The sequence below is a fragment of the Hippocampus zosterae genome, chromosome 5 (assembly GCF_025434085.1).
Source record: "Hippocampus zosterae strain Florida chromosome 5, ASM2543408v3, whole genome shotgun sequence".
Taxonomy (NCBI): Eukaryota; Metazoa; Chordata; class Actinopteri; order Syngnathiformes; family Syngnathidae; genus Hippocampus; species Hippocampus zosterae.
The window spans coordinates 11,374,293-11,399,331 of NC_067455.1; the positions used below are offsets into that span (position 1 = coordinate 11,374,293).

Here is a 25,039-nt window from a genome sequence, read left to right on the forward strand (position 1 = left end):
AGTTCTGGATTGGTAAAAATATTCCAAACAGCTCTCCACAGAGCATGCAGCTCTACACAACTACAAACCATTCATTTCCCATAGCACTTGAGAAGTGCTATGGGAAACAAGAGGTGAGTTACACTCTGGACTGGTCGACAATCAAACACAGAGACCAAACAGACAAATAACCATTCACACTTCTTGACCATTTAAAGCCTTATGTAGTCCTCTTTCATGTTTTTGGAATCCAAATTTATGTAGAACCTACATTGTCGTTTAAAAGTTATTTTAAATACATGGTTGTGTGTGTTTTCCATTAGCAGACCACAAACCCTTCCTGCGTTTCTCCAGGTATCCTGACATGAGAATAGACTGCAGGTCTTGCGCTGCCATTGGTGGAGACTGGTGGTAACCTGAAAAAGAGATATGAGCATTCAAAACTTTTCCCCGACTAAAATAGCAACAGATGGGATTCAACTTCAAGCTGATATCCACAATCAGGTGATGGTTGTCACAAAAGTTGTGGTGCATCCACTGGGAAACTTTTCGCCTGCACTGTGCAACTTCCATGCCAATGTTCAACTGCTGTGTCAAAGTTGCTTTGTGGGAAAGCGATGCCATAAAAGTGCCAGCTGCTTTATCGGACAAACCCCCAGTCTCCTGAATCACCACTTTACTTGGACTTCCCTGACACTTTATTTTGAAACGCAAACAGATGTCCATCATTGGCCAAAACATTAGGTACACCTGCATAAACTAATGAGATGTAATGTCTCGATTGTAGACAGTATGTCGCAAGAGTTGGGCAGAGTAGCCAAAAATCATATTCAAGTAGGTGTAATTTTACTGTAGAATAATAAATTTCAAATCATGGACTTTTTGCTAAATCACAGGATTTTGCGTTGATAATTTTTCCACATTGACTATTACCGGTACTCTAGTGAGCCAGGAGAAAAATAATATTTGGGAGGATTTCACAATTTAAAAAGACACCGTAAAGAGCAATGTGACTACTGCAAGGCAGAACTGGACTATACATCTACGATAAAGTATACCTTGTTAGCTGATTTAATAACTAGTTAGTTATTTTTTCGATAATCACGCTGCTGTACTCTGATGCGTTTTCTCAACTTTGAAATGGAAACTCTTGGGTTCTGGCTGCAATGTACATGTTTTTGAGGCAGATACACGACAATGTATGGTAGAAGCTGCCTGCGGTGTGTCACTATTGACTGCTAGTCGTATGCCGTTGTGTCTACCATGCTTCACTCAAATGAATCAATTGGAAACGTCATGCGCAGTCATGTGACTGGTACCGTTTGATTTTCAAATTCAAGTTGTTCAGTTCGATTAGTGAAACGGTCACATGACACAGCACTCGAGGCAGAAGTCTCTACAATGAACCAAAAGAAACAGATTGCATGGGCAATAATCTCGGTCTGCCACTGTTGAATATTCTTAGAAGAAATTACTCTATCAATTCGTCTATTAATCCAATTATCCGATTACATTTTACTTAGCATTCAAGTGTATTATAAAACGGGCAGCATGTTGTTGAAGGGCACAGAGGGTTAAATCTGCATTTGGTAATGTTTTCTCAGACTTGGTACTTCAGTGCGTCTCTGAGCAATAAAACACCCTTGTGCAGTAAAACAGGTGGCAGGAAAAGCAGTTACGCTCTCAAATGTCTTCCCAAAGTGCGTTGCCAAGTTACAGTTGGAATGTCTCTTTCACTGTGACACTCCAACTCGTATTGTTTCAGGGAAAGACTTGCTCACAAGTGACACTTTAGTAAATGGCTCGTTCAGAGCGCTTTTACCCTCATAGGGCTCTTCCTCCCTGTCAGTGCGCTCAGACTGCAGTGAGCCACCGTCATTGTTGCTGCTGTCCACCTCCTCCTCATCGTCACTCGACTCCTCTCCACCTGAAGGAGGACCAAAGGTCAATATGGTGGCACAACAGAGGAGAAAGCTGCCCACGTCATTGTTCTTGTAATAAAGCAGAGGTGTCAAACTTGTTTTTATTGCGTTCCACGTGGTAGTTATGGTTGCCCTCAGGGGCCCAGTGATAATGGGGAAACCACATAAATGTACTGTATAATCGCTAGGGGTTGTAACGGTAAACCAAAAATAACAGCACCTTGTTAAAGGTTCATGGGTCACCATAATTCACCACATCCTGGATGCCAAGTTGTCATTTGTTTGTTTGTTTGTTTACCAACAAGGTGTGTGGCTAGAACGCAAAACAGTTACACTTCTTGTCCCTCGTCTAATAAGCTTTCTGGGAACACGAATAATCACCATATCGTATATCAGAACTGCCCCTGCCCATATAGACCTTTTCATGATGGCTATTCTGGTTATATTAATCGGTTAGAAAATTATTAATTAGTAACAACTAATGTATATTTGTTCATCTACCTATCCCGGCAATTTATAGTGACAGAAAGAAAAAAAAATCATGATCTTCTATTGGATGGCAAAAAGTATGAAATTGACATATGTATCCTTTTCTGTGACAATTTTGTTTGGTGGTGTGCTGTACAAGTTTTCAAACTTAAAATGTGTGTATTAGCTCATAAAGGTTGAGAATCACTGATCTAAGCAACAAAAAAGTCAATTAATTAGCCAGTACGTTAATAATCGTGTTAAGCACATCAGAATTTACACCATGTTTATTTTGAATCCACTTGTGTCTTGTAATGTAAATTACAACTGATCTGATCATTTGAACTGATCTCCCTTCCGAGCAATTTACCTCACATAAAATCTTTTTTTTGAATGACAGCTCACACATTCAAATTATAGTGGTAGTCAATTGTTCTGACTTGATTAAGATTAAGATATCCGTTATTTGATACTTAAATGACATGTTTGTTTACTCTGGGTGCCATTGGAGAGTGCTAAATCTTCTGCCACCTGGAAGTATGCCTAACTCATGGCATCTGTCTATCGCTTTGAACAGAACTCAAGGAAAAGCTACTGCAAGCTGTCCCAGACCAACTCAAATGATGAAGAGGGTTAGAAAACGGGCCTGTAGTTTGACAGCAGTGTTATAGAAAAGGAAAGTGAAAAGGAAAGTGTCTTCATTAGCCTAAAAATATTTTTATGCAACTTCACAACAACAAAATGCATATTATCAAACAGAGGTACATGGGTGTGTGATGACATAACATTTGTACTCATAACAATGCAGAATATTTTAACAACAAAAATAACTTACTTTTTTCCTTGAAATCATGTGGAAAGCTGTGGTGAAGAAAGACATAATATTAGTACAGTATAAAAAACGAATACAGTACAGTACACTGTATAGTATACAGCCAGGGGTCGGCGGGCGGGCGGCCAGACACACAAGAGGAGGCAGCCTACCCCAATTTGACCTCTTTTATCCGTTTAATGAATGCTTCCCTCTTATCTTTTGCCTTTTTGCTCAGATTTTCCCCTTTCAAGCCATCTCTGAGGAAGGTCTCAAGGTCTAAACATTAAGAAAAATAATAATTCAAATATTAGGTTTAAAAATGTAAAATTTAACACAGGTGTGCGTTCGAAGAGACAGGGAAAAGTAACAGCAAGTCATCATCCATGTTAAAGCCTTTGCTTCCTCTTTTTAGAAGCAGACAGTGGATAATTCGTTTTAGCCTCAAGTTACAAAATAACAACATTTTAAAGAAGAAAAAAAGGATTGTCAAGCGAGTTGTTTTTAACGTGTATTTTACCTGAAATGAGCGTGGTTAGTTCCTCGGGAGCGGCTCGCATAGTTGCAGTGTTGATTTTGAGCAAGAGTCCAGCCGGACATATAGGTCACGTGATGCGGAAGTAATGGCGAGTGGCTCGCGTGCATAACGCGGAAATGACCTGGGCATTATTTATTAGCGGGCTCGCACGCGGGCTCGCACACACGCACACACGGGCGCACACACACACGCACGTGCGTACGTGCACACACAAGCACGCGCAGTGACGTTTATGGGCGCAGCGGCCTTTCTGTGTATGCAGACGATATACGAGACAGCTACTGCCTACTTGATGCTTTAATGGGGCTTGACGCACTATTAAAGTCAGAGCGCAACAGTGTTGTCATATTTTACATCGATTCTTCATAATATCACACCAGGCTCCTGGCACATGTCACAAACTATGGAGGGGGAGGGGAATGTTTAGTTTATGATGTATTTGTCAACATTGTAAATCCAAACAGGGATTATTGATAGAAGAAAGGTGTCTCCTCTTTTGAGAGCAGTTACAGCCCCCTCACAGTACCAACAAACTGCTGTACATAGTTTACACCACTGTAAATCTGAAAGACAGGGGTTTTTTTTAAATCTCTTGGTTACCCCCTTCCTCTATACAAGTGAAAGCCAAATCAAGTTTTTGATATGATGCCACAGCAAAATGCATTGATTTTACAGAATTTGTATCGTTTTTGTCTACATTCACGACATCCTCAACAGAGCTCAGTGCCTCACAGAGATACCGTATGTATTAAATATAATGTTCCTTTTTGAGATCACAGGGCAGCAGGTTGGAATAGTGTTTAGCACATCTCCCTTACATTTGAGAGGTCCCAGGTTTGAATATCATCAAGCAGTTTGCATGCTTGGGCTGATTTTCTGGTAGTGCTGCTTCCTCCCACATTCCAAAAAGATGCATGTCGAATTCCATGGAGAGTCCAAATTGCCCATAGAATGCTGATTTGTCTGTATTTGTCCTGCAGGTGACTGGTGACCAGTCAACGCCCCACCTCTCTGAAGGTCAGCTGGGATAGGTTCAAGATCATCCATTACCCCAATGAGACAAGTATTTATAATTGTACTTTAGTCGTAGTTTATAGAGGAAGAAGAGTGCTGACTCAATCTAAGTAGTGTTTATATTAGTATTTTATCCATTATGACATTACATGAGAGAAAAAGAGAAAATTCTCAGACTTTCTTTTACATCCAGGCTGAGATTCTTTCCAGGTTTTGTATTGAATTTTACTGAGCGCCTCACATTGAAAAATGAATGTGTTTGTCCTGCTGCACACAAGAAACACAGTTCACTGTTGTATTGAATTGCTTTGTAGGAGTGTCAGTCATTCATGAATCAATTTATGACACTCCCCATTCATCGCACAGTCCAAGTGAAGAGTCAGGGTCTTTGAACTAATGTCCCTGTGACCTAAATGCCATTCCACCTATGTATGCATGTGATGGATTAAGTTGTGCTCAAACCCTTGGACTTTGTTAGTTAGCTTGTTGTTCATTTAATGCAATATGAATGATTCATACTGTACAAAAATCTTCCATTGTCAGATACAGTTTAGATTTATCCTCAAATCCTCTGTGTGCATTAAAAAACGATGACCCCCTCCTGACCCGGTAGTACTTCCTCCGAGGGTGGCGAGGAAAGGAGAGCCATCTTGACCTTTCACCTGTGTGTGTGTGTGTGTGTGTGTGTGTGTGCAGGAAAATCCATTGGCATACTTTTTGCTTCCTCAAAAGACAGAGCCTTCTTTTGAATAGTTGGTTAGCAACAAATAGTCAAACTTTGTGCTTATTTTTACATAATCCAACATACACAGTGGCGCCTTGATGCAGAAATTGATTGTTTTTGTGATTATGCTAGTTATTCAAAGCACCTTGATGTTCAAATCATCTTTCCCTATGTATTGAATGGAAATACCATAATCCATTCCAGTACTTTTAAAAAAACACCGGGGGTAATTTTTGTAACATGTTTTAATTAAAAAAAAATAGAACTCAACAATATTTTACTTCATAAAAACATACAATGTTAATATAATTAAATTGAATCGAAAGAATTAAACATGTTTGTTCATCATGATAATTCAATGGGCATTGTGTTGCTCTTCTTGGTGTATGCCTAGGCCACCAGAGACCAGTATAATAAGTAAAAAGGTACTACATGTAGTTTTGACAACGAAGCACAAAGATGGCCATATAATAAAGTCATTGTTTTTGGATAAATATATTCCTGTGAGTATTGTTGTAAGCTTTCTCTGCTTGTGTTGCTACCACTTGTGTTCAAATGTAACTCGTTTCATCGTTAACAATTACAGCAACACTTATGAGTTTCATTAGCCTGTCTATGGCATTTGGCAGTATGTGTTAGCATCAAGCTAGCAGACAGTTACAATGTAGCACAATAATAATGCAAAACGGCTGTGTGTCATTTGAACCAGCGCCAGCTCAATAGTTTCAACATTTTAAATTTGAAAATAAAGAAGCACTACATCCTTTGCCTTCAGATTCTCTCATTTTAGTATGTAAGTAGGATTTCTAAAATAATGCATTTGAATTTGAAAATTAAGCTAATAATATAAAAACCTAATATTTTCACTTCCCTTGTTTACAATTTTAGAAGAGACATCATCTTTTAATTAATTCTCAAGTATTTTTGACCATTAAAGAAGTTTTGGCGAACCACAGTGCTGCAGGCATACTTAATTCAAAGAAGGCATTACACGGCGAAAAAGCCAATAAACAAGCACCATTACTGCTGTGAGTTTTATAGGCAATGAATTTTAATTAGAGAAGGCAGAAAAGTTGTAGCTTTTGCCCTTCTTGACTCCAAGCATGCAGGCGAATCTCACCGTAAATCGTCTTTTTTCTTTCTTTGAACATCCAGAAGCTTAAACTGCACCAACTATCAGGAAACATTCAGTTTTTTTCTGCGAGACCTTTGAAAAGATGTTTTAAATATTCAAACATAAAAAAATGTTTCAAACAAACATTCACACGTTAATTAGGAAAACGAGAGTTGATTTCGATTGATATGATTTATTTCCTGAAAAAAATATTCTTCTTGACAAATAACCTGTATGTTTAAAAATCGAATACCCGAAGTCCGTGTCAGGTGTCGTTTGTTTTCGGGGGGGGGGGGGGTACCACCTTATTTATGTCATTTATGACATAACTCTCAATGACAATAAACACTTGATATAAAATTCATGTAGAGCAAATAAATTCATTACATTCAGTAAATTAATTCAAGTAAAACCCCTTCAAGAACTCAAATTCTCCAAGTCCACGGTTGTGTTTCTGAGAAAAGCTCCAAAGTTTCAGGTGATAAAGCCCGTGGACTTTGGGTCGAATTGGACCAGTTTGGGGAGAACGAGGAGGGACATAAGGAAAGTTCCGACAAAGAGTCGTCCGTGCCTGCGGAGTGATCATTATCCGGACCTCTTGTTAAAGGACAGCTGGGAGCCGTCGGAGTGCAGTTCGGAGGAGCTTTCACGTTTTTCTCACTTGTGCACAAAGTCGAATCATTGTGGCCATTGTGGCTATGAGGAAAGTGTTGTGAATCGAAAGTATTTTGCTGGAAATACCTCACCCCCTTGGGAGGAAGCGCCTGTGCCTCCTCTTCCAAAAAGTCCTCCGCGCATTTGCTTTCGCTCGCCCGATTCTCCTTACAGCGAGTTTGCCTTTTGTGCTTCATCCTGCGGTTCCGGAACCACACTTTCACCTGCTTCTCGCTTAAATCCAACGAGGAGGCAATCTCCGATCGCCTGGGTCTACGCAGGTACTTGTTGAACTCTTTCTCCAGCTCCAAAAGTTGCGTGTTGGTGTACGCCGTCCTCAACCTCCTGCAGGACGTCCGCGGGACAACCGCCCTCATTTATTAACTCTGGTGAAGTTGAAACAAAAGGATAAATAAGTACAATTGTGACCTGGAAAATGTGCACGAGGTGAAAGTCGCGGTGATGCAACAGAAGATTTATGACAGAATGACTTGTGTAGATTAATGCCAGATGAACAATCCATCACTTTTTGAAGACATGATTTAAAGTACATTTCAGGCACGTGGGTTAAAAAAAACTCCCACGTAAAGTCGGTCCTACAGGCGTGCAGATAACATGGAAGTTATTAACATGGGAGTTATCAATCATGTTGTCTCGCCTTGCAGTGGAGGAGAGCCTGCAGGAGTCGGTTGTTTCTTGGTGCTTTTTTCCCCCCTTTCGTCCACGCGTACTGCGCGGCGACGGATGGTGCCGTGGCATGCTGCGGGCTTCGAGAGCCCCTCACCAGCTGGTTCCGCGAAGAGCGAGAAGGAATCGGCGTCGAGTTGTTGATGGATGCGATCTGGAAGGCATCGCGGACGTGGAGGCATGTCAGGCACTCGGCGAGCGACGGCTGGCTGTTGATAAAAGCACTTTCGAGGCCAAATGCGTAATTCATCTCCTCCTCCTCCTTCTTCTTCTTCTCGGTTTCGGACGAGCCGCTTTTGGGAGATGAGTCATTTAAAACTCGTGAAATTAATTATACAAAATTTGTAAATTTTCTAAAGTGGACAGAGTCGTTCGGGGATTTCTATCATCCAAGAACTGTTGCTTTCCAGAGGACATGACTCGGAATCAGAGCATCCGATGCGTCACATGATTGCATCCACCCAATGGCAATTTTTTTAAATCAAAAGAGGCCACTGTCCCTCCTTGTGATTGATTGGGAGAGAGAGGAGGGGGGAACGCCTCATTGCGCGCGTCTGCTCTATTTACACACACCTCCCTTATAAAAAGGATTTTAGGAAAATAGAACGTCGACGCAGATCGCCACTGCATTTCCAACGTGTATACGTGCAGATAGATAGATAGATAGATAGATAGATAGATAGATAGATAGATAGATAGATAGATAGATAGATAGATAGATAGATAGATAGATAGATAGATAGATAGATAGATAGATAGATAGATAGATAGATAGATAGATAGATAGATAGATAGATAGATAGATAGATAGATAGATAGATAGATAGATAGATAGATAGATAGATAGATAGATAGATAGATAGATAGACCATGCAGGTCCAATTATGTGCACTCCCCTCCCCCAACATACACTTAGGTAGAGAGAGAGAGATAGGGACGAGGGGGATCATGCATGTTCATGAGGATATATTTGCTATAAATCGAGTTTGAAATGATCTACATTGTGTTTTAACACACTTCGACAAAAATGAAATATTTTAATTAGAATTATTTTCCATAATTTTAGGGGTTTTAGGCGGCAAAGAGTCCGTGGGGGGGAACAAAATTGGAGGAATAGCAAGACCAGAATGAAGTCAAAATATTACAAAAGAAAGTAGTACATTTATGAGGGGGGGAATCAACATAGCAAGAATGAAGATATTCACAAAACAACGTTCATAAAGTCACAATTAAAACAAAAACAAAGCAAAATAAGTCATAACTTAACAAGTTGTAATGTTACATGGAATAACTTAATGGCAAAGTGTAAAGAAATAAGTCGGAATTTTACAAGGACAAATGCTATAAAAAGAAAGTTGATATTTTAAGAAAAAGACGTAATGTTATATGGAAAACATGTGCTTATCGCAAACTGCTTCCAAAAAAGAAAAAAAAAACAGGCTGCAATATTTTACTAGGAAAAAGTCCTAACCTGCCATCTTCAACGTTTTATCTAAATACAGGGTGAAAAAAATCATGATGTTTATATTACAATTTAACTCTAGCAAAATATGACTTCATTCACCCTGGAGTCTTTTCCAAGTTACCCTAAATGTGCTCCCTTCCCCCACCTCCACCACACCCCCGCTTTGTTCTGCACACTATGTCATGTATTTGAGACGTTCTTGCAGGGTTTCATCGTCACGTGACTATACCCTTCCCCCAACACACACAGTCTACATGTGCGCGCAGAAGGTGGAATGACATTATTTGGATTTGGGGTGTATTTCTACACAAATTTTTTTTTAATGCAATCGAATTTCACTTGCCCTTCTAAGAAATGTGTCCATCATTTCCAAGTGTGCGCCCTGTAATATTTCACCTCCACACTTCCAGAATCCGTCCCTGCTTTTATAGCATTGTGGTGCTCAGTAGTGTAACCTACTCGAGCTAAATGTGAGGCAGAGGAAGCAGGGAAAAAGGTGCAGGAAGGATGTAAGGGCTGTTTATTGCACGGCTCTAAACAAAGAAGCCTGCAGGTGATCAATCTTACTCGCTCAACGCCGTGACAACGCTCTGCCCCAAGAACACATTTAAAGCATCTAACACTTCCTAACATCAGGTTGTGACCCGCAGAAACAAAGACGAGAACGACCGGTCTCCACTCGAGCTGCGAATAAGGATTAAAAAGGTGATTTTTGTGTGTGTGTGTGTGTGTGTGTGTGTGTGTGCGTGTCAGTCAATTTCCAGCAGCTCAAGGGGTTTAGACTTGGTTTTTATCTCGATCATTGTTGTTGCTGTTTTTTTTAAACACATGCTTATTAACTTTGGAGCTCTTTATGATGACTGCAAACTCAAACGTACCTGGCGGATGCAGTTTTCACATTCACTTACTCTTCAATTCATATCATTGATGAACAAATCAAAACATTTGAACTGTAATATAGTTCTAATGTTGAGGAAACTGTATAGTTATGTGTTACTTCCAACAAAATTGGAACTGATCCCAGTAAAACACACAGTAAAACGTAAACAATGACCAGTTAACTCTGAAAAGTTAGGGAATTGGGATGTTGCTTACACTTCAAGTTGTTTACATTTCTAAAAGTTTTTATTCCCCCATGGGAATTGAAAGAAGTCACAAATGAAACGGCTGCGATCAAGCTAACCCCAAATAAAACGAAAAGAAAAGAAAATCAGTGACCCTTGGATGATGTATGATGCAGGAGTGACAACACAGTAAATGAAGTTTGATGTGAGGTTTCACATCAAACATTTGTAAACATTATTTTAACAATCAAGTATAAAAAAAGGTTACACCACTCTGGTAAAAAAAACAAGATACTCATTGATGTGGTATGCATTGGGTCAGGTGCTGTTTTTTATCAACTTAAAAAACAACAAATTATGTATACTGGTACTCACCATTAAATTTGATGACACTTGGCAGTGCCGGAGCAGGATTGCTCTGTATGCCTGGGAGGTGAGTCCCGTCACAAACACGACTTACATTCGGCGTCATTCTTCATCATAATTGGTGTCAGTCTCTGTAGTTACATTGTACTGAGCAGCCAAGACAGAGGGTGCCATTTTCCTTTCGTAAGTTTCATTCCTCATTCCATGATTACAATCACACATTCCCCCTTTGGTGTCACTCCTACGCGCTTCTGTTTTGGGGTTATCATGACACTTACGAGGGCCAATAAAAAGCAAAAGTATTATTTTAGATGCTCACTCATCCAAAGTGATGCAAGACTTCCGGACATCAACTGCAGTGTGTTGTCACACATGATGATGCTTCCACCTTTTGTCCAACTTTGGGAGGCATATTTTTCCAGAAAACTTGAATTGAACTTCAAATTGCACCACTTCACACCACACAAGAATCGACTCCCACAACTGGATTCAGAGAACTGCATTTTCAATTGAGATCTGTTTGAAAATGGTCATGCTGTCTTCGGGCTGTAGGTGGGGGACACCCTGAACCGGTTGCCAGCCAATCGCAGGGCACACAGAGATGAACAACCATCCGGCTCACACACACGGCTAGGGGCAATTTTTGAGTTTTCAATCAGCCTGCCATGCATGTTTTTGGAATGTGGGAGGAAACCGGAGTACCCGGACAAAACCCACGCAGGCCCGGGGAGAACATGCAAACTCAACACAGGGAGGCAGGAGCTGGAATTGAACCCGGTACCTCTGCATTGTGAGGTCAACGCACTAACCAGTGGACCACCGGGCCGCCCGAACTTGCCAGGAGTTGAACCTATCGTCTTCTGATCCGTAATCAGATGCGTTGTGCCACAAGCTCCACATGGTGTCTTTTTATTATTTATTTATCCGTTTTTTTATTTATTTGTTTGTTTATTTATTTTACAATATGAATTTGGCACGACATTGTAAGAGTACCACTGGGGGTAAGAGTACTACTGGTGGTACTGTTTCCACACTTTGAGTATTACTGTACCAATGTTATATTCACTTTGAAGTGTCGGACTGAGTCAGTTGGTGGGAGGGAAATTGGAACCTTCCCAGAAGTTAGTGAGCTCTTCATTGGCTCATGTAGCAAATTTAACGACACAATCACAATGGAGGTCTTAAAAGGTGATGGACAACACATTGTATGCTCAACCCGTGTGTTGTACAGACTCTCATGGGGCTTATTCACCTGCAGTGATGTTATTTCATGTCATGCAGTACTGATCTCTGCTGATTTAAATAAAGGTTTTGTGAATGCTGTTTTTGAAGCAAATACATAGCTTCATCAGAAACAAAGCCAAATAAACTCTGGACAAGAATGCCATATAAGTCCAACAAGTAAGTTCAATGTCTACTTTGGCTTTGATCAGAAAGGATGACAAGGATTGTACAGTAGATAAATGGACTCCCACCTGCTCAAGACTTGACTCCCACTTCCAGGATCTTTCAGGGCTGCTGTCAAAGAGCTTTGATGAAATGGCCAAGGGCAGAGAAGGTCATCGCCAGCAACATCTTGATAAATTTTGTGTTGTTTTTTTTCCTGCATAGCTACTATCATCAAGGGCTGTGACAGAAAAACTTACTAAATGTCTAAATGATGAAAATTGAATGTTACCATCACCTCAAGTCATGCTGTAAGTACAGTAGAGGGAGTATTGGGAGTGAGTGATAATGGGGTCGGCAAATTATGATTCCACGTTCATTGCATACGAGTATCAATGTGCTTTATTATTCCCATTTAAAATATCAAATATGTTTGTCTTATACCTCAGAATTATACAATCTGGATTTCTTGTCTTAGTCATAACATTCACAGATTTTTTAACAATCCCTTGTCCAGGAGGCTGAGTGAACCATAATTTAATGACACAAATACATGTCATTACATCACATGAGTCATAGTGATTCGCAACCACCAGTGAACCAAGAAAGCAATCTTCAATGTCACTTAGTTGCTTCAAAAATGATTGTTTACTACAAATAATCTGTCTTTGTTTATCTATCTATGCCAAGATGTACAGTGACAGGCAGAACAATTCTCTTCCACCAGATGGCAAAAGGCACAATGAAGTTGTGCATCCATCTGTTGTTTCATACAACAAAATGAAAGCTTTGTATTTGTTCAAACAAAGCAGATTTCACATTGACTAAAAACAACTATGCGTAAATTCAGACCAAATCATCATAACACACTCTTTGTTTGACGGCTGGACATTTTTGTGTTTGGTGTTTTGTCCAAGGCTGTGTTCAGAAACAAACAGTCATTCCCTACACCCTATTTGGGATTCTCATGGACTATGATGTAATGACATCATTGCGGTCGCACAATTACCATGGACCATATTACCGTAATCTGATTTTACTTAGAAATAAATCTTGAACAAATAAATTAATATGAATGATACTGTTAAAAAAATTAAGTGTGTTTTACGAAACTCATGAAAATAACACAATACTTCTAATTGGCTTTCATGTTGGCCAGAGATCAAATCATAACACATTGACCCATTTTTTGTTGTCTGATGACAACAAGTTTGAACTTCTTGGACATAATTTCAAAAAGTACACTGCTCACTACCAAAAAAAAAAAAAAAATCATACCTTCACTGACGTATTCAAGGGGCAGCATCATGCTTTGCTGTTGTTTTTCTTCATCTGGAACCGGGGCCTTAGTGAAAGTTGAGTGAATTATAAACAGTTCCAAATACCAGTTAGTGTTAGCACAAAAGCACATTTATTTGGAGTTGATCAAAGGCACTTTCAAATGAGTTTGAATGTGATCAGTTAATTCTGAACACAGCCGCATCCTGGTTATAAGAGAGTGTGGGTACTTATGCAAGCACAATATCACCGTTATTTTATTTTTACTTCCCCTCTGAAAATGTGTCTTTTTAATTATTCAATTGAATTGTACAGTTTATAGGTCACAGTAATGGTGTGAAATGTTTTGTGATGATTTAAATTGGCATACTTCTTTCTTTATGTGTTCAGTTGTATTATTGTTAGTTTATGTTAAATGTTCTGTAAAGTTGATGTTGTGAAATCACTATATAAATAATGATGTACAGTATTATATTGTATTTATCATGGGTTAATTCCATTTATCATATCATAAAAAACACTTCAACAGGGGTGCGTGGACTTTTTCATACATTGTGGATAGATAAGTGGCCAACATAAGTGGCTGAAAACGCTCTGAGTTTTAGACTCCATGATGTCCTCGAAAGCATCATTCAGCAAAAAAAAAAAAATCAAAACCTTAACCAAACGCAATGAGCCGCTGCCGCCACCTGCTGGCCGTTTTAACGCAGCGGGACTGATCACAACCCCAAACTATTCGTGCAAAAATGTTGACTTGTGCTTTTAATTCCGTTGAAAAACGTCATGTAGTTTACATTCATTTTGGTCAAACATTTAAATGGCGTACACTGAATTTGCTAAGTGTATGTGTGTGTGTGTGTGTGTGTGTGTGTGTGTGTGTGTGTGTGTGTGTGTGTGTTTGTGTGTGTGAGTGTGTGCGTGCGTGTGCGTGTGCGTGTGCGTGTGTGTGTGTGTGTGTGTGCGTGTGTGTGTGTGCGTGTGTGTGTGTGTGTGTGTGTGTGTGTGTGTGTGTGTGTGTGTGCGCGCGTGCGTGTGTGTGTGTGTGCGTGTGTACGTGTATGCGCGCTTGCGAGCGTATGTGTTTAGGTGTGTGTGCTCTCTGCAGCAACAAAACAAAAATAAAACGGGATGGGGAGGAAGAATGTCAGGACGTTACTGCACTCCCAATGTCTAATTGTTCGAAGATGGCTGTAAAGTAATTAGTCGGGTCTTCTGATTCCCCCCTCCAGTGTGTGTGTGTGTGTGTGTGTGTGTGTGTGTGTGTGTGTGTGTGTGTGTGTGTGTCGGCGGCCTATCTTGCAGCAATCTTCCATATTCGGCCGAGGCTCATTGGAAATGTGTGCTTTACTGCTGTCACACAGTCTCGACATGCTTTGCTCTTTTCACAGCTTATAAACAGTCCACAATGTGATTGCCGCCATTGCGCTTTACGGCGTAAGAGACATCACCGCCGCGGGGCGTTTAAAGGCCCAGACAACAAATAACACGCTAGGATCAAAACAAATGACATTTTACAGATAATTACATTTGTAATAAATTAGTTTCACATGTCCTACATTTTGTATCGGTTCCAGTTGTGTCCCTGTAAAATACTCCATCGGAATTGAATACGACGTGTTCATTTTTTTTCACTTTAAACAGGGCTGCATTTTTCCTTATTATCGTTCATAGTCTTCTTATTATTATTTTTACTATTATAAAATAGATATTATCTGATTATTGTCCCATTAAATCCAGTGGCAAATAAAAAAATCAACGTTTTTGTTTTTTGATATGTTTTAATACATTCTCTTTTTTTCAGTTCAGTCACGTAATTATTTATAGAAATAATTAAAATACGTCTTTGGGCGAACAGAACAATACACTATAAGAGCGGTCAATTTTGGTTGACTATTGTACAATACACATTACATTGCTTACATACTGTCAAAAATGACCAACGACGAATTATTTTGAATGTGCATTTTGCTTTTACAATCAGAGAACATCTAAAAACCATCTAAAAATAATAATTAATGTAAACATTGCGAATAGGTAGCTGATAAACATTCAGGTAGTCGATGATTTTTTTTCATGCATTAAAAAAACACAACAAATCGCCTAGTTCACTTTACAAAACACACATGAGAGAAACGAAATAAACAACCTACATTAGATAACAACACAAACTTTGGACGACAACGTATGTAACAGTTGAGAATAATAGGGACAGACACCCGTAGGACCCCCACCAACCCCTCTCACAGCTCGAATCAGTATTATTATGGCACTTAACTGTCTCTCCGCCGGTCTTTGTTGTCTTTCTTCATCTTCATCCTGCGGTTCTGGAACCAGATTTTCACTTGTCTCTCGGTCAAATTAAGCAGTCTGGCCACTTCGTATCTGCGGTCCCGAGGAAGGTACATGTTGTACAGAAATTCCTTCTCCAGTTCCAGGATTTGGTGCTTTGTGTAGGGGCAGCGCTTCTTTCTGGTGGGCTTCGCGTGGAGCCAGTTGGACGACGGGTTGTCTGCGTGCGCAGGAGATCGAGTTGATGTTAATATTGCTTTTTATCTTCTTTCCCTCTGAAACGCGCTGCATTTGTGGATTTACTTTTTCTATGAATGGTTCGTATGAAGGAAATTATTGCGTATATATCTATATCTTATTTTAAATCAAAAAAATGTAGGAAGCCATTTTAGAACATTTTCCACATTTTTTTGTATACATAGATTTTCTTATCTTAATTGGAAGACATGAAGTGTGTTTCCCACCCGACTCTTATTTTGAAACATTTTGTGAGCATGTGAAAAGTACCATATGAGTAAACCTACCTTGCCGAGACAATTTTACTGTTTATTGTATATGTTAAATCGCTCCATGTACAGCACTTTGTATGCAGCGATGGCTGTTTGAAAGTGCTCTATAAATACTGTTGACTTGACTTGACTTGACTTGACAATTTGTTCCTTCGAAAAATAATTTTGTATTTTGCATTTTGTATTTTGCAAAATATTAATACGCTCAAAATACATGAAGGTGGTAGAGGTACTATTGCAACCCAGGTTTCATGAAGCACCGTTCCACACCAGTGGGGATAAAGGTGATCATTTTATATAATGATACTATATATAATGGACTTCTTGATATTCTAAACAATTTATATCTCATTTGGTGCTATAGAGCACTGGGTAAAACTGGATTTCAAAACAGTGGTCAAAGAAACATATTTAGGTACTATTTTGGAGCTCTCTAAATTATAGAGTGTATATAAACATGGAATTTAAAAAGTGAAACAGAGAATGTTGTGATCCATTTGATAATCACGAAACACAATGTTACTGGACCCAACACAAAATTGAGTTGGACCCATTCTGGCCCACGGCCGAAGTTTGGTGACCGCTGTGCAATAAAAATGTGCAATGCAGTGCAAGTGGTTTGATTTGTGCAAACGCTGCATTGTGTCTGAGATCGCATTCAATATCGTTGGATGTGAATAAAAATGCATTTTAACATTTGTGAGCCATGTTAATCCATTTTAATCTTGGGAATCACTACAAAAGATTATTTTTTCACACTTTGTAAATTGGTAATGCGGTGCAGTTTAACGCTGTGTCTGATGATGAATCTGTTGGGAAATGCGCAGCCTTTAACAACCAACGCAGATTACGGTGATGCACAATGAACAAATCATCTGATAGAAAGGCATAAAATTTGATTATAATATTGTGTCTGAAGGGAAAACGCCAGTTAGCACGTTCGCTAAAACTGCAGCAAATTTGAGCCAAGGCCTCCGCCAAGCCTCTCTTCACTAAATAAAAAGAAGACAAAAAGAAGGTATCCCTTACCGGCGTCCATCTCCCTCCTGTCCGCGGCCGAGGGGCTTTCCACGGTCGGCTTGGACGTGGACGTGCTCTCGCAGGGGACCTCCGCCAGGGCCGCGGCGCCCTCCGCGTCAGACAAAAGAGGTGTGTGCGTCTCCAAAGTTGTGCACTCTCCGCTTCCAATGAGGGGCTCGGGTTTGATCTCGTAATGCATGGCGGCCGTCGTCGGTAGTCCGGTCAGGCACAAGGGTGCGGACACGGGCTCCAGGGCCCAGGAGCGCGCGAACATGCCATCGCCGTCTCCGCTGCCGGTGTAGTGGTGATGGATGTAAGTCGGGGCGGCGGTGTTGGGCGGGTGCGCCGCGATGGGAGCCCAAGACGCGCCGAAAATAGACGATTTCTGCAAAGGGCACGCTTCCTGTCCGCCATATTCGGCGAGCATCGCCTGCTCCACCCCTGCGGTTGATGGGAACCTCGCCGGCACATCCTCCTGCAGCTCGGGGACGTCCGCGTAGTAGCTCAGCGTCGACATGGCAACGGCGATAGGAAAAAGAAAAAAAAACCTCCCCTCCCAAAAAGAAGAACCACGCAAATCCTTTTATAATCCCGCAAAGTGGCGCAAGCGGCGTGTCATTGCGTGATATTGCTCCTCGTCGTGCACCCGGCTGGACGCTCAATGCAAGTTGGACGCGGTGAACATTGTCCACGCAAGGATAGGGCGCCCCAAACACGTGACCGTGGGACAGAACAATAAATAATAAATCAGCCTGCTGCTGCTGTGCTGTGCTGTGCTGCTGCTCAAGTCAATAGCCAGCCTTTTCACCACCATATTTTAATAGCAAATTCCCTCGCCTTTATTAGGGCTGCTCGCGCTAGTAGTATTTGGCTTTTATAAGCAATAAACGTTATGATTTTTGTCAAGAGATCTTTATTTATTAATGGCACACGCTCGTTGGTGCGCTTGTAACGTTTAAGCCTCCTAGCGAGACGTCCCTGCAAATAAATAGGAGTTCATTAAGATCTAATAGGGTTATTAATTGGCCTCGGTGAAACACTCACAGGCATTTAAAGGTTATGTGCAAGTTGGTTTGCCACTGGAAACCTCTCTGAAAAAACGGAAGTAAGACAAAAAATATTTTATGAAGACAATTATATACAAAATGAAAACGAAATAATACATTCTGAATTAAAAGTTATTTGTAAATACAATAAGACCTGGCGATTAAATGTATTGTATTTTAAGGTGTTGGTTTTTTTGTTATTGCTGTTTTAAATGTGTGCCTTTTTTACAAATTCTTCAGAAAACAAAATATATATTTTACAAAAATGCTGAGTGTTAACAATACATTTTAACCGTATCAGAAAATGAAAATGATGAGTACTGTGCTTTAAAATGAGCTTTTTTTAAATGATCAATGTTATAATTCTATTAAAGCCAGCTCGTTCGCGTTTGAAAAAGGCGCTTTTGGATTTGGATAATCGCAAAACACGTCTTGCAGGCGACGGGGCCACTTTCCACGATGCCCAATGCAGGGTTGTTGCTCTCCTTGGGCCCATCCAAAAGAAGCGCACACAAGAAAGTGGGGTGAGGTTATTTGGGTGCCATAACGGCCCCTTTTATCACGGGCAATCGGGGTTGTTTTTCTTAAGGTTACAACCTGGCTGTCTAAGCTAAATATCCCCCAATAAAGCCGGGCCTTTGTATCCTTTCTGAGGCGCAAAGCAGACGCATCCGGCGTTTCCTACGGCGAGGCAACTGGCAGACTGCAATGATCATAACCGAGGCCTTGTCTGTGCTCTCTTCCTCAACCTGAAAGCTTCTTCATTGCAAACAATGCCCATTCATTTGGCTTGTCTTAAATTGCAGACGTGGGGGGAAAAAATGCTGCGTGGCTAAATGGACGTTACGTCGCTCTGCCCGAACTCCCCCCCCCCCCCCCAGAGAGATCTAATTAATACCGAGCATTGCTTTTACGCACAATAATAAAACATAATGTGTCGCCTGTGGGAGTATAGTGCGTTTTATTTGCTTGCTGCCAAATTATTGATAAGTACAATGGCTAATGAATAGAAAGTCACTTTTCACAACCTTCGACGAGTTTTTACTGAGGTAATCAAGGCAGTTTCCTGTTGTGGGACGAAAGTCACATATAGCCCAACAACATGAGACTACCTAAACCACTCCAGAGCCCCGCTTTCCTCTTCTGCAGCGACACGACTTGAAAAGATGCACTTCAACATACACTGTAGTGTCCTTCACGTTGAGTCAGTGGAAATGACATGCATTTGAGCATTGTGTTGTTTTTCAAAATGTTAACAATGGGAATCAGAATGACTTTTAACATTGAGTCACCGGGAGTAATCATAACAGATGCAGATTAAAATAGTGTCAAGAGAATTTAGAAGCATGTCAACACTGTGACAATAAGAGTTACGATAACCATATAATTGTGTCATTTATGCATTTCATTTTGTGTCAGTGGAACTATATCTGATGCATTTTACCATTGTGCTATTGGGAATTACAAAATAAGGGAACTTTCTGTCATGGAACGTTATCATAGGTGCAATTTAATTATTTTTTTGGGAGGTACTGCGGAAAATGGCTTTGAGTGGCTAGTCAATGAGAGTTAAAATGCATTTTCACACTGTGACTTTAGGATTGCAATCAAGACAGACCACAGAACGATTGCAACATTTTGTCACTTCGCTTATCATAACATACATCTTAACATGCAGGAGTCGTGAGAAATTAAAATGCATTTTTCTACTGTGTCATTGGGAATTACTTTAACACTAGCATTTGCATCGTGGCGCCATAAAAGATGACCTGTGATAGTTTCCTTAACATGCATTTTAACATGGAATCATTCGGAAATTGAAATGCATTTTAACATTGTGCCAAGATAGATTTTAACATTGCGTCAGTAGAGCTAGTAACTACAATATACGCGCTTGAACAGCGTGGAATTAAAAACCATTTTAACATTCTGTTATTACTGTTATTGGAAGTTATTACAGCAAATGCGTTTTAACAATGTGCCATCCGGAATTACAGTCGTGTGCATATACGTTTACAGACTCTCGTGCCAAAATGTTAAAGATCTGCACCGTTCTTGACCGAAAACATATATGAGAAAAAAAACACATTTTATTTTCAAGTTAAATCAACTTTAACTGTAAAACATCGCAGACAAACACAATCATAAAACAAAACGTAGCTATAAAGAACATAATGAGATAGTCCCCGTTCAGTCTTTAGTCATCTTTCGCTTAAGAAAAAAAAAAGAATACGATGAATTCACAATTTCTGCCAGGATATGAAAACGAATGAGCACAGCTGAATTTTAACCTTCACTGGGGAGTTACCATAACATGCATGTTAACACTGTGTCAATGGGAAGTATAATGCTTTTAAACACAGTGTCACCGGGAGTCACAAAAACAGATGTAGTGCAAAAAATAACAATAACAATAATGATAATAATAATACTAACATGACGGCATTTTGTCATAAGCAATTAGAATTCATTTTAACATTGCGCCATTAGGAGTTATGAAAGATGGATGTGAAGAGTTTGTCATTGCGAATGTGATGTGGTTCAACGTTGTGTTATTGACAAACACAAATTTCCCCAAATATGCATGAGCCCAAATCTGTCATTGATACAGCGCGTAAAATAAAGAGTTAACATTTACGAGGATTGTTTTTATTATTATTATTACGTTGACCAGCAAAAGTGTGCAAATACACATTCATTTCTTACTGTAACACTGAGGAGGTACACATGCGCGTAGCAATGCTTTCACTTTACATTATGTCCATACATTGCGTTCACATTCTGAACATTTCAAACACACCGGTTACAAATGTCATTTCTATAAATACACATCCACGACGATAAAAAGCGGAAAGAATAACATTCAATAAGTTAGCCTAGCATAGAAGGTCCGGTTCTTCTCACCGTCGGCCGCGATGGGGATGAGTCCGCTAAGTCTCAGGAGAAAGCGAAGTTCCCGGACAGCTCCCGGATCCTGTTCTCCCGGCTCATTTTTTTCAGTTTCATCCTCCTGTTCTGGAACCAAATTTTCACTTGCCTGTCGGTGAGGTGCACACTTCGGCTGATCTCCAAGCGCCGCTCCCTGGTCAGGTACATGTTGAACAGAAACTCCTTCTCCAGCTCCAGAGTTTGGTGCTTAGTGTAGGGACAGCGCTTTTTTCTGCCACTCTTGGCGGTCAGCCAGTTCGCCGGGCTCTCCGTTTTGCCAGCATCTGGGAAATAAAATGGACGGAGCGACGTGAGGCAACAGGTGTGGACGACCGCATTGAAAAGGCGCACACATCCGTGCATTTGTGATGTATTTTCCTGATGTCATTATTGTACTCATACGCTCCGGCATATAAACATTGGATGAATGAGGTATAAATGCACAAAAATCCTACTCGAACTAAATATATGCATGTATTACAATTTATCATGCTTTGCGCGCACACTTATGATTACTGTATCATTTTGAATCTGGCTGCATGGAAAGGAACCACGGATCCAAAGCATACCACATCATATACGTTAATCCACCCTTGCACTTGCAGGTGCAAATGTCTCTTCCGCGGATACTTTCTCCAGACTATGCCCATGCATGCAAACATTTCTTTCATTAACACATACAACAAAAGAGGCCCCTTCCGCGTGTTCTGCATCCATGAAAGAGACCAAGCCGAGTCACAGGACGAATGTGATAAAACAGGATTTTTTTGTGTCTGTTTAGCTGTCTTGTGAGTGTTGCAAAACATGTGACTAGTTCCGATACCATCGCAGCATTAAGCTTGACGCACAACGTGTGCACAGTCTGATAATTGTCCCATTGTGGTATTCTGTATTTACTTACTGTTCTGCGGGCAAGACCACACGCTTGTACGGCTTCCGTTCTTTCACGGAAATACATATTCCTTTCATAAATGATCCAGACAATGCACACGTCGTTTGTCAGCGCAATGCACCTTTTAATGGCTTTTCTTCACAGTCCACGTCGCATGCATCCGCAGGCTCCGGGGACGACGACTCATCGGAGGACAGCCGGCTGTCCTCCTCTCTGGCCGGGACACAGGGCTCGGAGACGGGCGCATCCTCGTGGCTCTCCCGCTGCCTGGAGGAAGCGGCCGGAGCGGGTGGAGTCAGCTGCGCGGGCGCACGAGGAGCTCGCTGCGGAGGGAAGTCATTCACGCTCGGCTGGGCTTGGTGGTAAAGCCTGGAGGAGGCGTAGGTCTGCGACAAGCGGAAGTAGCCGGGAACCGGCACAGTGCTGCCGCCTGTGGGCGGACACGACGCTCCGGAAAAGGAGATCTCCTCCACCGTGGCTCCTTTAGGGCATTTATCAGATTCGTAGAGGCAATAAGCGTTCTCCTCCTTTATGGCGGCGGAGAAGGAGCACTGCTGGGGCTGCTCCACCCTGCAGGAGCGAGACGCCTCCAGCCATGTCTCCATGCCCGGAGCATAGGGCGTGGAAGGCGGGATGCCAGTCGGTGCGCTCACCTCGGTTCGCTTCGCGATTCCCGGGAAGCAAGAGGAGCCAGCGGGGAGTCCATAGGAGTATTCCGGGGGTAAATACACGCCGTTGCTGTGGTAATACGAGCCGGCATCGCCCCTGACGTTGATTAGCGAATCCACAAAAAACGGATTGGCAGCCTGGTTGTTGGGGCATGTCATGGCTGTGCTAGGGTGAAGATCGCCCATTCTGTCCAACATTTCTTGAGCAAAACATTTCTGAATAATTAGCGATACCCACGCTTCTCACTGTAGCCTGCAGCCAATTAAAAGAGCAGGCGGCTCCAGACTCCTCCCAGTCCGACCAGACTGCTCCACCGTGTCGTATATTTCGGTTTAGGTTAAGTCAAGAAATTGCAAAAAAGAAAAAGAAAGAAAGGGGGGGGGTGTATTGCACGTGCACAGGGGATTGTGGGTAAAATATCATTTGAAAGAGGGGGAGTTTGAATCGTGAGCAAATCGTCCATGCATGCAAGTCAAAGCAGAGTTGAACAAGTGAGGCAGCTGAAAGCTGCAGGCAGTCTTGTACATTGCATTGCTTTATGGTCGCTTTTACTGCATTGTAAAAAAAAAAAAAAAAAAAGAGGCAGTAAAGGTGCATCATGGTGCATTATAGTTCCAAAAGGTCCTAGCTCACTGTCTTCCAGCGGGACCCTTGACCCCTATTTGCCGCGCTCATCATTTCTGACGCTTCCACTGCTACATTTGGCCAAACCAAGCTTTCAACGTGTTTATTTTTAATGGATGAAAATGATTTGCTCAATGCCTGTAAGGCTTGATTGCAATTGGTAAACAACCCACAAACATTTGTATAAAACAACACAGTTGCGTATGTATGATGGAAAAGTCCAGAACAACATGTCATTAGTTGCATGTATGGAAATCAAAAATCCTTAAAGCAGCATTGAATATAATACATAAATACGTGCATATATGCATACTTGTTTGTTTTCTTTAACGGTAAAACGAAATATGGCATTCACTATATACATATCTTTACTTCAACTATATATGAAATGGTCTACACGCATTCCATTAAATAATGGCCGTACAAATAGCCTACAAATTATTCTTTCGAACATTCTTAATTTAATATACACAGTGAATTATTATGAAACATACTTCAGAAAAATATTGTACCACTTCAGTTTGGATTTTGTTGTTGTTTGTTTTTATTTAACCATCCAGTTAACTTTACTCGTCATGAATATTTTGTATTACATCATTGTAATTAATAGTTTATTTGTGAAAAGACGGCGGTCGTAGTAAAGCGTGGATTCAAAATACTGTACGAACTTCAGTTGAATTCGATTTGCGTGCATACGACTGAAGAAAATTCCCCCAAAAACCTAAACGAAATGTGACTTCCGTTGGACTTATTTTTATTAAATAAAACAGCGGTAAAACAAAGATGTTGATTTTGATTGAATACGTTTTATTTCATTACATAACATTATAATACTTAATCGTTTACATCGTTTTAGGGGACACCAAAGTTGAACATTTAAACAAGGGAAGAAACGTCGTTAAAACTTTACAAATGAGCGAAATATATCCGAAGCTTCTTGTGATAATTTAACTTAGGACAGAAGAGAGAACTATCTCATGATATCTTTTTCTTTTATGTTGTATTTTGCACTCCGAACAGATGTAGCGGGACGCCTTCGACCCGCTTGTGGAAAAGCGGTTCGGAAAATTGAAATATTGTGTTATTCTGAAATGCCTCGTTGTTTAATTTAAACCTATTTAAAAAAACTAATCAAATACATTTTTGTTTTTAGTACACGTTTTAGTAAAAATTCTGCCAAAACATGCAAAATTCTGAGCATATTTAAACCAAATGTGTGCACTGTCGCTAGCATACATCAAATCATTTTTATCGGGAGTTGTCAAAGCGTCATTTGTGATGTATGCTTATCTTTTGATGTAATCTCTCATTTTGTTCTTTTGAGTCATTACACCTCTGTTAATAAATTTGACTTGAGTTGCCACGCAAATAAATGTCAACAGACACACATCATAATGATAACATCGTATGATAACTTACCAGCATCACGGAAAATCATCACTACAAACCCAATGTGCCGCTATTTGTTTTTTTGCGGGTGGTTTTCACGTGAAAAGTGGATGCCGTTAGGCAGGTCATGACTTTTTGCACAATCTTGAGCCACAAACGGCATGTTGCAATTATCCCAAGAATACTTTTATTGCATGATAACA

The 25,039-nt window shown here is 40.6% G+C and overlaps 4 protein-coding genes across 9 annotated transcripts in view; all 4 read right to left on the reverse strand.

The window, feature by feature from the left end:
- Positions 1 to 3,858, reverse strand: part of skap2 (src kinase associated phosphoprotein 2) — a 31,594-nt gene extending 27,736 nt beyond the window's left edge. For all 6 annotated transcript variants that reach the window (XR_007962561.1, XM_052066723.1, XM_052066721.1 and 3 more), the window contains exons 1-5: positions 3,701 to 3,858; positions 3,354 to 3,459; positions 3,205 to 3,230; positions 1,802 to 1,906; positions 315 to 395 (exon numbers count right to left, since the gene is read on the reverse strand). Coding sequence is in view for 5 of the 6 variants with exons in the window: in XM_052066723.1 (XP_051922683.1) it covers positions 315 to 395; positions 1,802 to 1,906; positions 3,205 to 3,230; positions 3,354 to 3,459; positions 3,701 to 3,740 (358 nt within the window). In the remaining variant the exon portion in view is untranslated. The remainder of the gene's footprint in view (positions 1 to 314; positions 396 to 1,801; positions 1,907 to 3,204; positions 3,231 to 3,353; positions 3,460 to 3,700) is intronic.
- A 3,013-nt stretch (positions 3,859 to 6,871) lies between these two features.
- Positions 6,872 to 8,523, reverse strand: hoxa2b (homeobox A2b). Its single transcript, XM_052066729.1, is given in 4 exon segments — positions 6,872 to 7,580; positions 7,582 to 7,619; positions 7,883 to 7,937; positions 7,940 to 8,523. Coding segments are annotated over 4 exon segments (900 nt in total). The 5' UTR covers positions 8,162 to 8,523; the 3' UTR covers positions 6,872 to 6,995.
- Positions 8,524 to 13,280: 4,757 nt separating this feature from the next.
- On the reverse strand, positions 13,281 to 17,984 carry hoxa9b (homeobox A9b). The gene is made up of 3 exons (XM_052064537.1): positions 17,298 to 17,984; positions 15,746 to 15,979; positions 13,281 to 13,537 (listed from the first exon to the last, which is right to left on the reverse strand). The coding sequence occupies exons 1-3, from the start codon at positions 17,803 to 17,805 to the stop codon at positions 13,521 to 13,523; spliced, it is 759 nt and encodes a 252-aa protein (XP_051920497.1). The 5' UTR covers positions 17,806 to 17,984; the 3' UTR covers positions 13,281 to 13,520.
- A 1,292-nt stretch (positions 17,985 to 19,276) lies between these two features.
- Positions 19,277 to 23,412, reverse strand: hoxa10b (homeobox A10b). Its single transcript, XM_052064535.1, has 2 exons — positions 22,276 to 23,412; positions 19,277 to 21,546 (listed from the first exon to the last, which is right to left on the reverse strand). The coding sequence occupies exons 1-2, from the start codon at positions 23,018 to 23,020 to the stop codon at positions 21,272 to 21,274; spliced, it is 1,020 nt and encodes a 339-aa protein (XP_051920495.1). The 5' UTR covers positions 23,021 to 23,412; the 3' UTR covers positions 19,277 to 21,271.
- Between the last annotated feature and the right edge of the window lie 1,627 nt (positions 23,413 to 25,039).

Coding starts and splice junctions, on each gene's coding strand:
- hoxa10b (XM_052064535.1), bottom strand. CDS start 23,020: ATGTTGGACAGAATGGGCGATCTTCACCCTAGCACAGCCATGACATGC. Junction 21,547..22,275: donor TGAAGAAAAGCCATTAAAAG/GTGCATTGCGCT, acceptor TTTATTTCCCAG/ATGCTGGCAAAACGGAGAGC.
- hoxa9b (XM_052064537.1), bottom strand. CDS start 17,805: ATGTCGACGCTGAGCTACTACGCGGACGTCCCCGAGCTGCAGGAGGAT. Junction 15,980..17,297: donor CAGGAGGGAGATGGACGCCG/GTAAGGGATACC, acceptor CTGCGCACGCAG/ACAACCCGTCGTCCAACTGG.